At 52.5% G+C, this 16144-nt stretch overlaps 1 protein-coding gene across 1 annotated transcript; it reads right to left on the bottom strand.

Moving 5' to 3' along the window:
- Positions 1–1187: 1187 nt before the first annotated feature.
- Positions 1188–14268, bottom strand: SLC68A1 (solute carrier family 68 member 1). Its single transcript, XM_060641638.2, has 9 exons — positions 14176–14268; positions 6774–7016; positions 6344–6426; positions 5317–5769; positions 5042–5165; positions 4343–4439; positions 3389–3560; positions 3122–3315; positions 1188–2024 (listed from the first exon to the last, which is right to left on the bottom strand). The coding sequence occupies exons 2-9, from the start codon at positions 6939–6941 to the stop codon at positions 1762–1764; spliced, it is 1554 nt and encodes a 517-aa protein (XP_060497621.1). The 5' UTR covers positions 6942–7016; positions 14176–14268; the 3' UTR covers positions 1188–1761.
- Between the last annotated feature and the right edge of the window lie 1876 nt (positions 14269–16144).

Raw genomic sequence — 16144 nt, forward strand, 5'->3', positions numbered from 1 at the left:
ACAGTTCCTGGGGCATTCTGACTAATCAGTTCTCCATTTGAAACCTGTATGCTTGGGGGGGCGGGTGGCAGGGATTGCCAGGCATTTTACAAACACTAACGTATTTGATCCAACAACCCTACAAAGTGTGTAGGTATTTTTATTATCCACCTTGCAGATGGGGAAATAGAGCCACAGAAAGATTATGTAATTTCCCAAAGCTCTGCTCTTTATTAGCTAGGATATGAACTCAGGCAATACAGCCCTAGAGCCTAAATCTTTAGCCACTGTATAGACCTTCAAAAACCATTGGCCTTGAGCAGTAAGTAGTTCCCAATCAAGCCAATTTTGCCTGTGGGACACATTTGGTGATGTCTGGAGACATCTGGTTGTCACAACTGGTAGTGAGATGCTACTGGCATCTAGGAGAGGCCAGGTGGGGCGCCTGGGTGGTTTGGTCGGTTAAGTGTCTGACTTCGGCTCAGGTCATGATCTCACGGTCCGTGAGTTCGAGCCCTGCGTCGGGTTCTGTGCTGACAGCTCAGAGCCTGGAGCCTGTTTCAGATTCTGTGTCTCCCTCTCTCTCTGCCCCTCCCCTGTTCATGCTCTGTCTCTCTCTGTCTCAAAAATAAATAAACGTTAAAAAAAATTAAAAAAAAAAAAAATAGGAGAGGCCAGGGATGCTGTTATAAATATCCATAACAAAGAACTATCTGGCTCCAAGTATCTCTAGGTTGACAAACACTGGCCTAGAGCACAGGGGCATTAGTCACAGGTGCCCAGTAAAATCACAGAGCTTTCCAAAACCCCAGTGCTCAGGCCATACCCCAGATCCATGAAATCCGAATCTGGAGGAACAGAACTCGACCTCAGCATTTTTGAGAGCTCCCAGTGACTCCAGGGTTGGGGACCTCAGTCTTGGAAGCAGCTGCTCTTGCTCACCGTGTCTGGCAGTGGTGTATAGGAAAGGCACCGGGACATGACCACAGGCCTCCAAGTCATTTCGCTCCCAAATACCCATGCAGATACCAGTCTGCATGCTTTTCCTGCTCCCTCAGTGAAAAATCTGATGAGGGTGCCCTCCCCCATCACCACCACCAACTCATCGGCAGAAGAACGTTCTCAGGGTACTTTTCCTATTAAGTGAGGAGTCCTGTTCCCCAGCCCCACCAACCCACTGCTCCCACACACAGCACACGCCTCAAGAATGGGAATAGAAATGACTGACTTTAATCAGTCTGCGATGAAATGAGCCTCTTTTAGAGGCCAGGTGGGGTGGGGAAGCCCTGCAGCAGCTAGGGCACACTCCTTCAGGCACAGCTGAAGCAGACAGCTCAGAGAAACCACTGGAAAGGTGGAGGGAGGGGGCAGTGGGACTCACAGCTTCCCCTGAGTGGGTGAAAGTGGCTTCTGAGACCGCACAAAGCACCGGCCCCAGCCAGGTAGTGGGATAGGCCCCCATACTGCCCATGCAGCAACCCCGTGTGACCACAGGGCGGCCCATCCCTTCTTGGTTCTCTTCTTCCTCCAGCCCCAAAGGGGGGGAAGAGGTCCCTGAGCACATACAGCCCAGCCCTTGCCCAAGCTGGGTCAGACAGCCAAGCAGGAACTTAGACCCCAGTGACGCTCCCGGCTCAGCCTCAGAAACTCCCACTCTGCCATCTGTCCTCCAGGCTGTGCCCCAGTAAAGGCACAGCGGCAGGATGGGGGGCTGGCAAAAGTGGCTTCTGACCAGGGTGGCAGACAGTGTCATCAGCAGGATGGCCTTGCTGTGCCTGCCTGTCACACCATCTTAACCTCCAGGGTTTGGGCCCGTGATAGGTTCTGGCGCTGGGCTTTGACCATGTGCAGGCGTCTCCCGTGCAGCGTGAACTGGGACCAAGTGAACAGCTGCAGCACAGCACAGGTGATGGGCACCAGCACCAACAGGTAGAAGCAGCCCTGGCGGAGCGTCGGGGCCTGCGCCGGGGGCGGGGCCGGGGGCTCTGGCCATGGCTGAGCACTCCCCACAGGGGCCAGCGGGGGCTGCTGGAAGAGATCATGACCTAGGACAAGAGAGCATGCAGAAAGAACAAGGTCAGCCCTGGTCTCCTCCAAAGTCCACAGCACAGCGCCACATCTCAAACAACACACGTGTACGTCTAAACCACAGCTCAATTCCTCCCCAAACTTGCTTCGCCTCCGCTCTTCCCTTCTCGGTGTCTGGTACCACTGTCTACCAAAACCTCAGTCTTCCTGGGTTCCTCAGTAAACCTCACCACTCCCCAAAAGCCAATCCTTCACTTCCCCCCAATTCCAAAACACATCCGGTACCGGGACACTTTCTTCCGGCCCCCTTGGCACCGCTTGCTCCAAGCTTCTATCGCCTCTGCCACAGCCTCCCCACAACCCACTCTCCACACAGCAGTCAGGGTGAAGTTGAAAAAACATAGATCAGACCACGTCACTCCCCTGCTTAAAACCGTGGCAAATACAATCTCTTCACAACGAGAATAAAATCCAAACCCTGTCCTGATTTACAGAGCCCTCTACTTTCCCAGCCTTGTCTCCTAACCACCCCTGATACCTGGGGCCTTTGCACTTGCCTCCCCTTCTGTCTGGGATTCACTGAGGTCTTTCAAGACCAAATCCTTGCTCTTCAGTCCACATCCTAGGTGTCATCTCAGAGAAGCCTTCCTGGACCACACTAAAGTAGCTTCTCAGTCCCACTGTCCATTGTACCATTGCTTTTACCACTACCTGCTGTTTTCTCATTTGGCTGTTCACTGCCAACCCCATCCCTCCCCTCTGACTAGAATAAAAGTTCCATGATGGCAAGGCCATTGTTATTTCCCTAGAGGACCTGGAGCAACTCTTGGCAGAGAAAGTATTCAATACACACTTGTTGAATGAATGAATGACTGAATGAATGAACGAATGAACGAACGAACGAACGAACGAACTATTGAAAGACTGGAAGACTGGAGACTCAGTTCCTCTACCCACGTAGGCAGAGGCCGAGGAGGAGTGGCCCAGGCACAGCTTCTGTCGGCCAGCTGCCATTCTCTCTCCCTTGCTGGACCCAGTTTGTCTGCTGGTGTGCCAGGTAAGCTTTGACCCCTGGAGCCTCAAGAGCCCCTGCGCCAGCTCCCAGGGCCCTCACCTGTGTAGAAGCAGAGCAGCCAGGTGCCCAGCAGTGGGGCGAAGGTCTGGCCTGGCTTGGTCACCAGGGCCACCATGCCAAAGAGAAGAGCTGAGGCCGCCTGTTTACGGTGGTTCAACACCAGGTCCTCGTCCACCAGGTCAGTGACCACCAGGGTCAACAGCTTACAGGTGCCCTCAGTGAAAACACGGTTACTGCCAGCAGAGAGAGGGGGCGAGAATGAAGGGGTGGAACAGAGGCGTGGGGGTGAGGGAGGGCAGCGCATACCTGGCAATGAAGATGCAGAGCAGGCCGGGGCGGTCAGGGCCAGCCAACAGCATGAGCAGGCTCAGGCCCAGCTTGAGCAGGAAGAGCCCCCGCACCACGGCGTAGACGCCCCAACGCCGGCACAAGGGCAGGAAGTAGAGGTTGTTGAGGTGGGGAGCGACATAGGAGATGCCTGGGCAGAAAGGGTGCGGCTTTGTCAGGGGTCACTGCCATAGCTTCCACAATTACCCACATCTTGGGGTAACCCGGGCGGGGGGGGGAGGAGGGCTCAGTCATTTGAGCAACCAACTTTGGCTGGGGTCATAATCTCACAGTTCATGGATTTGAGCCCTGTATCGGGCTTTGCATGGACAGCACAGAGCCTGCTTCGGATTCTGTCTTCCTTTCTCTCAGCCCCCTCCCCTGCTCGAGTTTTCTCTTTCTCTCAAAAGTAAACATTAAAAAAATTGTTTTTAATTATCCACATCTTAACGATCAGAATCAGAGTTGGCATTGATTGAACACTGACGACGTGCCAGGCTCTGTGCGAAGAGCTTCACATCCTTTTCTTTAATCCCTACAACTCTTTAGGGTAAGTACTATATTATTCCTACTTTACAGGTGACAAATGGAGGCCCCAAGAGTTTAAATAAAACATACCCAAGGCCACACAGTGAATAAGCAGAGTCAAGAAGCACACCCAAGCCCCTCAGCCTGTAATCCTAGTTGTTAAATAGCTACTGCGGGGGGCACCAAGAGAGCAGCCCTACCCTACTCACATCTGCAACAGGCCCCACCCCTCCCCCCCGCAAACAGGGCCGGGTGGGGGCTGGACATGCAACCCCACAGCGGCCTCTGCCCCCCTGCCCCCTGCCAGCCAGGCCCCAGCGCGGGAGGGAGTTGCGTCTGCAGCTGGGGGAGAGGTCCTGGGGTGCAAGCTTCAGTTCCTCCAGCCTGCACGAGGCGCCCACTCACCCAACAGGAAGGAGCCCGTGGACAGGGAGATGTGGTCCGACAACAGATGCTCCAGGAAGAGGGGGAAGAAGTTGCTGTTGAAGTGGCAGTGAAACACCTGCAAGCCGACAGGGGCAGTGAGGAGGCCGCTGGGCCGCAGGGCTGGGCAGCAAGGGCACGAGCAGGCTCTATCCTCATATCCCTCCACCTGGAGCATGCCAGAATAAAACCCCAAACCAAATTCCTATTGCTTATCTAATTTTGCTAAAAGGTAGAAGGAATGATAAGATGATCCACGGAATGATTAAGATTTTTTTTACTGTTTAGTTTCAAATACTTGAGTAAAACAAGCTTGACAGTATAAACACCATCTATGTCTAGGCTGGGCTAGCCTCTGCACTGCATGTGTTTTAGCTATGGCACTTAGTGTTTTAAAAAGACTGTCACAGAGTTCCCAAAAGGGCACCCCTTTTTCATATCCTCACTGTGCAGGTGAGGACACCCAGGTCTGCCCCGACAGACCTTCCCAAGATCACACAGGGAGTTAGAAGCTCTGAGGGCGCCGGAATCCAGGCCTCCTAACTACCCGACCTGTGTATCCGTTATCAAATTGCCCAGCAGTCCTCACACGAGGCCCAGAACTGCTTTCCCAGCTTTTGAGGAGCCTGTTCCCTCGAGTGGAGCGCGGCCTACCTGTCGGGCAGGGGCCTGTTCCCATACCTGCACCAGGTCCATGCCCACGAACCACAGGAAGTTCCGGTGGCGTGCCAGCTGCTGGAGGTACTGGCCCAAAGTGATGCTGCCTGCTTCCTTGCAGCCCACAAGCAGCTCCTCTCCACACAGGCTACAGGGCAGAGGGGAGTCACTGATGGCCTAAGGCTGGGCCAGAGCCATCTGCCACCCCAGGCCAGCCACCCATCAGCCAGGGGACTCAGCGTTGAAATCACACTCAGAAGTGTTGGTGGGAACCAGAAGAGCTGGGCCAGGCCACTCACCCGCCATCTACAGCCAGGGCTGGGCACTCCGGCTCCCTACCGGCTGCCTCAACCCGCCTCCTAAGCAGCCGTGTGGCCCCCACAAAGCCCAGCCCAGAGCCAGTGGCCAGTGCCACGCAGAAGGTGCGGAAGGAAGAGAAGTCTTCCTTGTTCCAGAAGGCATAGGAGGCAAAGACGGAGAGGGAGCCAGCTGCACTGAAGAGGGAGCAGTAGAAGTTGAGGTGGGTACGGTCATGGGCAGAGAGGGCCAGGTCAGCCAGCAAGGCATGATGGTGCAGGTCCACGAGAGTCAGGAAACCATCATAGAGGCACAGGCACAGCAAGAACTGCAGGCCAGCTGGGGCCCAGGGCACCCAGAATGCCAGGAACGACAATGCCAGCAGCGGCCCGTGCCAGCCCAGGGCCCGCACCCTTGCCAGCACCACGGCCCTGGAGGAGAGCCCGGCACCCGACCTGCCAGAGAGAGGAGGAAAGTTGGGAGATGCTTTTACAAACTTGATGAGCCCCAGTCCCCCCCTGCCCAGGCCCCAGAGGAAGGACAGAGGCCCAGAGTATGGAACTCACACCAGGGTGGTCCCACTGAGCCCTGAGTCCTCAGTCTCTGATTTAGGAAGCACAACTCTCCAGGGGGTACACTCTCTTGTCTGGTCCCTTGCCAAGCCTGCCAGGGCTGATGGCCAAAGGGTGGTGGGACACCTATTTCTCAGGGTTGGGGGCAGTGGTGGGCCCAAACAGGATGGGGTAAAGGAATTTGCCAGAAGCAACAGAGAGTGTTTGCTGTACAGCTCCCAGTTCTAAGGACCTGACAAGGCAAGCTGAGGTAAATCTCTTCCCATGTGAGCAGGGCAACAGTTAGTCAAGGCCATTCTCCCACATGGCCAGAGCCTGACTGACCTTGGGAAGGGAGGGAGCCTGGTCAAAAGCTGAAAATGGTTTCCTTTTTCTCTCCCCACCCCAAACACAGACACCCCCTGGGGAGGAGTGGGATGGGACAGGACCCGTTGTGACCCACCCACAGGACACAAACCGGGGCTGGGAGCTGAGGAACTGACGGTCACTCAGCCAACCGAAGAGGGGGTCGTTGAGGCTGTTCCAGAGGAGAAACACCGTCTGTGGGCAGAGAGGAGATGGGGCAGGTGGGCTCCAGGCAACCTCTTCTCCGGAGGTTTCCCCACCCAGCCTGCTCGCCACCCCTCAAGATGAGCACAGCTTTCCTGCCTGCAAACCTCTGCTCAGGTCAGCCCCTCTGCTAAAACCCACTCTACCAGCCACCGCCCCCCCATCAAACTCCCACCCATCCAGGGTGAATTTATCCAGCTGATAAATGAACATTTATCAAAGCTCCAGCTCCAGCTTTTCTTGCTGAATTGAGGTGGGCAACCTGGCCAGCCCCAAGCTCCAGACTGGGTGGGACCCAGCCTTGCAATCCGCCTGGCTCCCACCCAGTGCTGGCCTACCTCTCCAACCCAGAAGGCAGTTTTGTTGATCTTGTACACCGAGACAAAGGTGTCCACATAGTAAAGCAGGAACACGTTGTGCAGGACGGAGATGAAGAGGGCCAGGGAGCCATAGACCACAGCCGTAGGCAGGCCCAGCATCCAAGCCTGGAGCCTGCCCAGCCCCATGGCTGCCAGCTCAGCCTCAGCCCCAGGAGCACTGAGGAGCGCTCACAGCCAAGGGCAGTCTGGCCATTCTTGTCCCTGGGGAAGAAGGAGCCCGTTAGCTGCAGGGATCAGAGCCAGCTCTGTTCCCAACCCCAGACCTCTGAGTCACTTAAAAACTCATTTCCACTGGGAGAAAGTTTGTACATCAAACCAAGCTGGGGAATCATCACTGACATCAATGACTGTACAGCGGAAACAGTGCTGGGCTGGATACCACTGAGAGTAACCCAAGAAGACTGATAAAGTCGTGGGAAAAGAAGTGCTGAGCCAGGTCACATGCTAGGGGAGTGTGCTCAGTATCTTCTTTCATCCACACTATCTTATCACACACACCTTCACAATCTGGATGTGATGACTGTGGGCCTGGGCACACAATGTCCCTGTAACCTTAGGCAAGCTACTTGACCTAAGCCTCAGTTTCCTTTTCTGTAAAAGGGCAAAGGGGATGATCATGTCCACTCTGCAGTGGAGGGTAAGGGTCAAGTGAGGTAACTCACAGAAAGCATTCAATAAATGGATGGTGGTGGTGTCATGATTATCCTTATAAAATCCTACAATACAAAAATTATAGCACAATTACGATGTTATTGGAAAGCACCCCCAAGCCCAAATATGTTAAGTAATTTGCCCAATGTCAGACAGCAGAAAAGTGGGAGATTTAACCCCTGACCTGTCTGGTTCCAAACCCTTTTCTGCCATTTGACCTTTCAAATCAGGTTCCTGTTGGGTAGAATAGAGAAAGTTGCTACGATGTCAGGTTCTGTAGGTATAGAAGAATGATAAGATCTGGCAAAAGTCCACACCTACTCAAGCACTTTGATTCTGGAAATTCCACTTCAAGGAACTAGGCCCAAAGGAATATGTACAGAGACGTTCATGGCAGCAACAGTAATAAACAGCAAAAAGTTGGACACAGCCCAAGATGCAACAAAGGGACTGGCTCAACAAGGCCAATGCTCTCCAGAAAAGGCAAGCATGTGGGCCACCTTGACACGCAGGAGAGAAATTCAAGAACATGTTACATGAAAAGAGAGAATAAAGCACAGTGTGGGTTCCTGTCTTCCAACCAGGCTGACTTGTACACAGAGGCGGGAAGGCAAGACTGGCCATGAGTGGGAAGGAAATAAATCAGATTTTTATTGGAGCAGGACTTCTCAAACTGGAACGTACTTTCAAGTCACCTGGGTACTTCAAAATGTAGATTTTTGACTCAGGAGGTCTGGGGAGGAATCTGAGATTCTGTATTTCTAAAGGGCACCCAGGTGGCGTTGGGCTACTGGGCCATGACCACACTTTAAGCAGCGAGGCATTAAGTCTGCCTTTAAGCAAGGCATTAAGTCTAATCTTTTTTTAGATTCAAAGCTGCTGTTCTCTTTTCAGAATAACCCGTGTGTGTTTGTCTGACCCCCCAAAGGGAAGCTATGAGGACTTCCTTCTAACTCCCTGTTGCAAGTTAAATCAATGTCCCCCCAAAAGATATGTTCAAGCCCTAACCCCCAGTACCTGTGTGACTTTATTTGGAAACAGGATCTGTGCAGATGTAACCAAGTTGAGATCATAATGAATTCGGTGGGCTCTAATCCAGTGATGGGTATCCTTACAAGGAGACAGGAATTTGGACACAGAGACAGACACACACAGAAAGAAGACGGCCATGTAAAGACAGGCAGAAATTGGAGTGATACAGACACAAGCCAAGGAACGCCAAGGGCAGCAGGCAACCACCAGGAGCTAGGGAAGAAGCAAGGGAGGATTCCTCCCTAGAGCCTCTGGAGGGAGCACAACCAACCAGAGTTGATTCAGACTGTGAGAGAATAAATTTTAAGCCACCCAGTTTGCAGTAATCTGTTACTGCAGCCCTCTGAAATTTACACATACTCTCAAGGACTATTCCTCTTAGAGCCCTTGTGACCCAAGCCTAAACTCAGGCACACTGATGTGCGCGCACACACACACACAGTTGAAACTTCTGCTTCCCATCATAGTCGGGCCCTAGAGAGCCAATTTCAGCCCCAGTCCAACAGTAGTGACCCCCAGGACCTGTCCTTGCCCCATGACCCACTATGGCTCCCCCTCCATGTCCGCCCTTCCAGAGCCTCTGCAGTCTGGCTTCTCCCTGCCTCCCCGAGTCTCCAAGTCACCCTCTCCCCTGGCCAGGCCTTTGTCCTTGCTGGTACTCCTGCCAGAAGTGGCCTCCCATATCCCATCCTTCAAGAGACCACACCATATCCAGACTTTCTCCAGCCCCTCACGGATGCCTCCTGCCGAGACTCTCCTGACTGCCTCCACTCCAACCTGTGGGTTTCTAAGAGCAGGGCCTGCTTCTTTGCCCGCCTTCTCCCTCAGAGGGCTGGACTCCACCACTCTCTGGTAGAGAAACAGGCCCTGAGGGGAGAATAAGTAAGGAATCCCAGAGGGATCTCTCAGGCTCATTGGAAAATGAGGGCAGTTCATTCAAGAGATCCAACCTGGTGCTCGTCTTTGCCTAGTGGTGGGGAATGAGGGAAGGAAAAGCAGATGGAACAACCTAAAACCAGCCACGTCTGTGACAATGTCTCCTGAGCTACAGTGATCCTACTTTGGCATCAAAGCCAGAAGATGGCCAGGTAGCCTCTCTCTGGGGCTCTTGAGCCCCTGAAGAAACATTTGTTAGGAAATATTCCCCCCCCCCCAGTTTTATTGAGGTATAATTGATACACAATGATCTGCATATATTCAAAGTCTGCAGTGTGATCAGTTTAAACTGTTTACACCTGTGAAACCACCGCCACAATTGACATCATGAACATATCCATCACCCTAAAAGTCTCCCTGGCACTTTCTAAGGAACATAGCAGAAAGAAAACACAGTGGAGGGTCTTGTAAGTCCTGACTCTACCATTTACTTCCTGTGTGACATGGAACGATTTGCTTAACCTCTCTCTGACTTTCTTCATGTCCAATATGGCGCCGACTATCGTTAGCAGTCTAGGGGAAATTATTCTAAAGCCCTTAGCACATAAGTGTGGTGAACACTCAAACTTCAGACATTACTGCTATTGAGCCTCTCAGACCTTCCAAACCCACCACACAAGGATGGGGTGAGTGTTTAAGTAGGCTTCACGCCCAGCGCGCCCAGCGTGGAGCCCAATGAAGGGCCTGAACTTCCGACCCTGAGATCAAGACCTGAGCTGAGATCAAGAGTCAGACGCTCAACCAACCGGGCTACCCAGGTACCCCAAGGATGGGCTATTAATCTAAAGGTGCTTTGGGGCTGTGAAACACAACTTACACCTCTGTTGCTATCCTTAACCCAGGTCACTTTCTCTGATTCCCCAGGGCCTTTCAGAACCCCTTGCCCCCACACACACCCCACCCCACCTCACCTCACCTCCAAAGCCTTTGTCCAAAGGGAGTGAAGGCTCCCAGGCCCCTACCCAGATGTCCAGTGACCTGCCCTGGTTGCTAGAAGGTAAACCTTGCAGGCAAGTCCCCAGCCTCCACCAGCTGGCTTCCTGCTGAAATGGCAGAAGAAAACCTCAGAGGGGGTTGAAGTGGGAGGGAAGGGTGTGACTTTTGCCATCAGAAGAGGGAGAGTTTAAATCCCAAATGCACTTCCTACTAAGAATGTAACCTCAGGCAAGTCACTTAACCTGTCTGAGCCTAGGTTTCCTCCTGTGTAGGATGTGAATAATAATACCCATCCTTTTTTTTTTTTTTAACATTTTTTTCATTTTTGAGAGACAGAGACAGAGCACGAGCAGGGGAGGGGCAGAGAGAGAGGGAGACACAGAATCCAAAGCAGGCCCCAGGCTCTGAGCTGTCAGCACAGAGCCTGACGTGGGGCTCCAACCCACGAACCGTGAGATCATGACCTGAGCTGAAGTCAGACACTTAACCAACTGAGCCACCCAAGTGCCCCATAATACCCATCCTTTAAAGGAATGCAGGAAGGATTAAACTAATGTCCAGAAGCCCAGAGCACTGTTACATGGAAGATGTTTAGAAACTGGCTTTTTCTTGGGCTCACTCATAAAAGATCGGAGTAGGAGCAGGGGAATATCTTGGTAATCCAGTCCCTTCTCATGGTAAGGCAATTTGAGAGAAAAGACAGGGCACACAAGGGTAAATCAAAAGAGAGAATCTAGGGGCACCTGGGTGGCTCAGTGGGTTAAGTGTCCAAATCGAGTTCGGGTCAGGTTATGATCTCATGGTTCGTAAGGTAGAGCCCCTTGTCCTGCTGGGATTCATTCTCTCATTCTCTCTCTCTCTCTCTCTCTCGAAATAAATAAACTTAAAAAAAAAAAAAAAAAGGTTAAGAAAAAGAGAGTCCACAAGTAGCAGGAATGCACGCAAAATTCAGGAGTGCCAGACACAAACCCGCGCCACAGGCCAAAGCTGGAGGCAAAACAACCTGTCCAGATAAGCCTCTGCCTGGAAGAGGAGCTGGGGAAGGAGTGTCCAGGGTCCTTCCAGCAGTTTCTCTTCCAGATTCTGCTCCTCCCCCAGGAAACACCTTCTCCTACTCACCCTTCCCACCCTCAATACGCCCCAGCAGAGAACAAGAGCTCAGCCTCTCCAGGGGAGGAACAGCTTGGAACCCACACCAGCTCAGGTGCATAACCCAGGGGAAATATCCTGTAACCAACTCCACCCCTACCTTGGCACCTGGCAGGAGAGCCTGTTGGAGGCCCCCAGGGCCTACCCCCTCCCCCCGCCCCCTGCTGGTATGGTGCCAGTTATGTGGCTTTGAGCCAGCCTCTTCTTCCTAGGCCCGGTCTCCTTATCTATAAAGTGGGATGATAATGCCAGCTTCTTGGATTGCTGAGGGGCTGAAATGCAAAAACGCACCAAGCACAGAACCTGGCACATACAAGTTCCTCAATAAATAGTAGCTACTGTTACTCTTTTTCGTATCTCTGATGTCTGGTTTCTTGGTCTTTCTAGCACCCAGCACTGATGCCTCTTGCTGCCATCCCTCAAATTCTCTTTTAAATGCCACCTCCGCACCTTCGTTCATGCTGTTGCTTCCACCTAAAATACCCAAGATGTAACTACATATCATTGCTCAGGCATCTGGGTATGCCTGGCTTTTACATCCATCATCAAGAATCCTTACAACTCGTTACGATTCCCATCTCCTAAGTGAAGAAACCAAGGCTCTGAAGGTTAAATACCTGGCCCCAAATCACAAAGCTATTAGGTGCTGGAGCAAAGATTCACAACAGGTGTTTTTGACTAGAAAATCTCAGCATTTCTCAAGTCACTGTGCCCAACCCCACCACCATCTTATGAAACTCTGCTGATTCAAGGCCTAGTTCGGTGGCATGGCCTTCCTGAGTACACCTACTCACGTGTTCTCTCCCTTTTCAGGTCCCTTGGCTTCTTTCTCAGGATCCAAATACCTCCTGTACCCTCCTCCAGTACCTAAGCTCCTTAAGAGCAGGGCCAGGTCAGACCCGTTTTCTACTCCCTGCCCCCACCAGGCTTCTTCACCACACAGCAGGTACTCAATTAATACCTGCTAGGTCAATTTGCCCCAAACAGGCCGCTATGGGCATCCCCAGCACTAGGGAAGAATAGCAGCCATAGGAGTGCCACCCCCAAATCCCACTGTACCCCTCAGCTCTGCCTGGCTGTGGGAGTCAGAAAAAGGCAACCTGGGGAGCTGTGATGTACCCCGCTGAATAAAACATGTACAGCAAGGCAACTGGGGTACAGAGAGGAATAGTGATAACAAAAAGTAACATTTATTCATCTCGTACCATGTGTTAAGAAAGCAGATACAATATGGAAAGGGAGCTCAGAGCAAGCAGGCAGAAGAAAGACACCAGATCAGGAAGGGTTTTGCAGACTACACACAAGATTCTATCCTGAGGACAATGGGGTGGGGGACACGGGGGGGGGGGGGGTGAGGTGACAGAACCAGATCCGTTTGGAAGGAATCCCATGGCATAAAAACTCTCTCCTCTTGACCCATCGGGCCTCTGGAAGAGAAAGAACTAGAAAGGACGGAAATCGTAGCATCTCCCTGATTTCTGAAACTTTATCAGGCCTATAGTGGGTAGGGGGCTGGTGGATTTTGTGGAGGAAACCAAGAATGCCAGACTGGGACCCTCGAGTGAGGGGCGTGGGGAGGATGGGTGTTGATTCCCTCCAAAAGGCCTACTGACTGTAGGCAAAGCAGTTTAATGCAGAGGGAAAAGGCCACTGACAAGCATAATTTAGAGTTAGGAGCCCTGAGTCAAGTTTGAACATTATCACTACTAACTACCTGAGTTTATTCCTACATCTGTGAAGCAGGAGAAAACAATTCCATTCTCTACCTGTCCTCAGGGGTATCAAATGAAATTGAAAGGTGTAACTCCCTGTGCAAATATTAGGTGTCCTTTTCTCAAGCAGCTGACCTCTGAATTATCTGCTGCATTTTCTGTTTCACAACCACCTTGCCTCCTTGCCCAGTCTCCTCAGAGCAGGGTCCAGGCCTGGCAGGAGGACCTCCCCTGGGGGGGGACACCCTCCATTCCAAATACTCATGGACCTATTCTCCTCACTCTGGAAATGAACTTTCTACTTACTGGGGGAGGGACCTTCCTCCTCTCCCTCCCCAACAGGCAACTACAGCAGCACTACTGGATGGTCAGCGACTTCACCCTAGGACCACCTGTCCCCACCAAGCCACTGAGCAGTCTGGGGCTAACCCAGAAGCTCTTTACTCAATAGCTGGCATGCTGCCGCTGAAACATGTGCTTCTCCAGCCCGTCTGTACATTAAAATCACCTGAGGAACTGCTTAATATCGAGGTCCAGGCCTCACTCCTGACCAATTTAATCGGAATTTCCAGGGATGGGGCCCAGCATCAGTGTTCTTTTAAAGCTCCCCAAGTGGTTCTACTATGGAAGCAAGGTTAAGGGCCATTATGTTAATGAAATGGATCCCAAGCCTGATGCATCCCGCGACCTCAGCTCCCCCCCGCCCCGGGGGGCCCTTCTGCAAAGATGCCACCCTCACCCCTTGAGCCCAAGCTTCTCCCACCCTGACCAGGGGGCTCTCCCATCCCACAACCTCATCACTTCAGGGACCCCCCGCAGACAGCTCCCAGGACTCCCAGAGCAGAGAGCATTCCTGTCCCCCTCGGGTCCGTTCTTTGTGTGTTACCGGCCCCCAGTCCGGCCCTCTCCTGCCCCCGCGCCCGGGCCACGGGAGAGCCCCTCACCGCAATCGTGGCAGGCGAAGCCTAATCCTGCGGCTGCCTGGAGCCAGGTGCGAGCCAGTGCGCCTGCGCATTCCCCGCCGGAGGCTTCCCCAGCCTCTCCCTCCGCCCCCGCCCGGCGATTGGCTCCGTGCGGCTCCCGGGACCGCGCCCCGGCAGGTGCCCGCGTCCGAGGCTGCCGCCGCCATATTTGTCACGGGCGCTTACCCTTAGGGACCGAAAAGAAAACGTGGGCGCTGTCCAGAAGAGCAGTTGGCTCGGGTTCCTGACGCTTCACCCCTTCTCTTTCAACTCTGTGAAAGCTTAAAGCCAATTTCAGTTCAAATCAATAAGGCTTTTCTGAGCGCTCCCCCTTCTCTCCCCCGTCCTTCCTTAGTATTAATTCACAGAATGGAGAGCACAGCACCTTCCTACAGGCCTTGTGACCTGCCTAGATGCACAGCGAGGCAGGTGAAGAGATGGCAGTGGCAGGACCTGGGACTTCCTGACGCTGGATTGTGAGCCCCTGAGGAGTAGACGTTCCCAGCTTAATGTATGGGCACCGGGGCTCAGGCCACAGATGCCAGGCCCGGAGAGAGCAACCTTACAGCCCAACTATTTCGTATTAAAAATAGTAATGATAAGGGCTCCTGGGTTGCTCAGTTGGTTGGGTTCCACTCTTGATTTCGGCTCAGGTCATGGTCTCCTTGTTCGTGGCCCCAGGACAGGCTCTGCGCTCCACAGCTTGGAGCCTGCTTGAGATGCTCTCTCCCTCCGTCTGTCTGTATTCCTGCCCTACTTGTGCTTTCTCTCGTTCGGTCTCAAAATAAATAAACTTAAAAAAAAATTTTTTTTATAGTAATGATAAAATACAAGGTGTACTGAGCTCTCACTATGTGCCCTGTACTGTGTTAAGCCCTCTACATGCATTATGTTGTTGAGTCCTCACATCCCTGGCAGATAGGTGATATATCCCCACTTGACAGATGAGGAAATAGGTTTAGAGAGATTCAATGACTTTCATACAAGCAAGAGGCCCAGAACAACTGGAACCCAGCTCTCCTGACTCTCAGAACATGAGTCTTTCCTCTTCCTACCACTGCCCAGGCCCTAAAGTCAAGTTTTGTTTTGCTCAGTCCAGTCTGGTGAGGATGTCTCATGTCTTCTCCCAATAAACCTATAAGCCTCATTAGGTTTCCAGGCAATCAAACAGCACACACTTCAGACCTACTGTTTTCCAATGGAGCAATGCACCTGGCCTTTAGCTTCTGGGGGACCTGGGGCTCAGTCCCCTAGCTCCATTTCTTTGTTAAGGGACCCACCTTTTGTGAGCCTCTGTTTTATGCCTTATAGGGATTTTGTAGGCATTAAATGTGAAGTGGGAGTGTTAGTGTTTTGCAGGCTTTTGGCTTGTCAACAGCCTTGATGGTTGTCACCAGGAAAATCGTCCAATTCCTCCTGCCTGACAACCTGGCAAAGGGCCCACCGACAGCAAATGGTCCAACAAAAGAGCCCTGGAGTGCAGGGATTAGAGTCTGTCCAACCAGTTCCTGTGGAGCCCCAGGGGTCCCATGAACTTTGCTCCCAGCATCCACCTCTCACCAATCTGTCTCATTTCCCTCCTCCCTAATCCTGCCCCTTCAAACCTCCTATCTATTCCCTAAACTGCACAAATCATCTCTCTTTTAGACTTCAAGCAATTTCTGGAACCCATTCTGTTCCAGAAAGCCCTCATGAGCAAAAGGAAGGTGACCATTATTCCCCCATCCCAAACCCATACCCCCATCTGTGCTTTCCTGGCTGAGAATACAAGGCAGCATTCAGCATGGTGTCTGGCACACTAGAGCCTCCAGAAATTGACGAAAGGAGTTCCCTTTTCTATCTCAGACCAGCATGTGTCTTTGTTGCAAAGCAACCCTGACTCTTTACTCAGCCCTCCCTGGGTGTCCAGTGGGGAAACAGGGGACCAGGAAGGGCTGCCAAGGGGCCAGAA

The sequence above is a fragment of the Panthera onca genome, chromosome D2, assembly GCF_046562875.1.
Source record: "Panthera onca isolate mPanOnc1 chromosome D2, mPanOnc1 haplotype 2, whole genome shotgun sequence".
Lineage (NCBI taxonomy): Eukaryota > Metazoa > Chordata > Mammalia > Carnivora > Felidae > Panthera > Panthera onca.

Coding starts and splice junctions, on each gene's coding strand:
- SLC68A1 (XM_060641638.2), bottom strand. CDS start 6,941: ATGGGGCTGGGCAGGCTCCAGGCTTGGATGCTGGGCCTGCCTACGGCT. Junction 6,427..6,773: donor CTGCCTTCTGGGTTGGAGAG/GTAGGCCAGCAC, acceptor CTCTGCCCACAG/ACGGTGTTTCTCCTCTGGAA. Junction 4,440..5,041: donor TGGGCATGGACCTGGTGCAG/GTATGGGAACAG, acceptor GTCGGCTTGCAG/GTGTTTCACTGCCACTTCAA.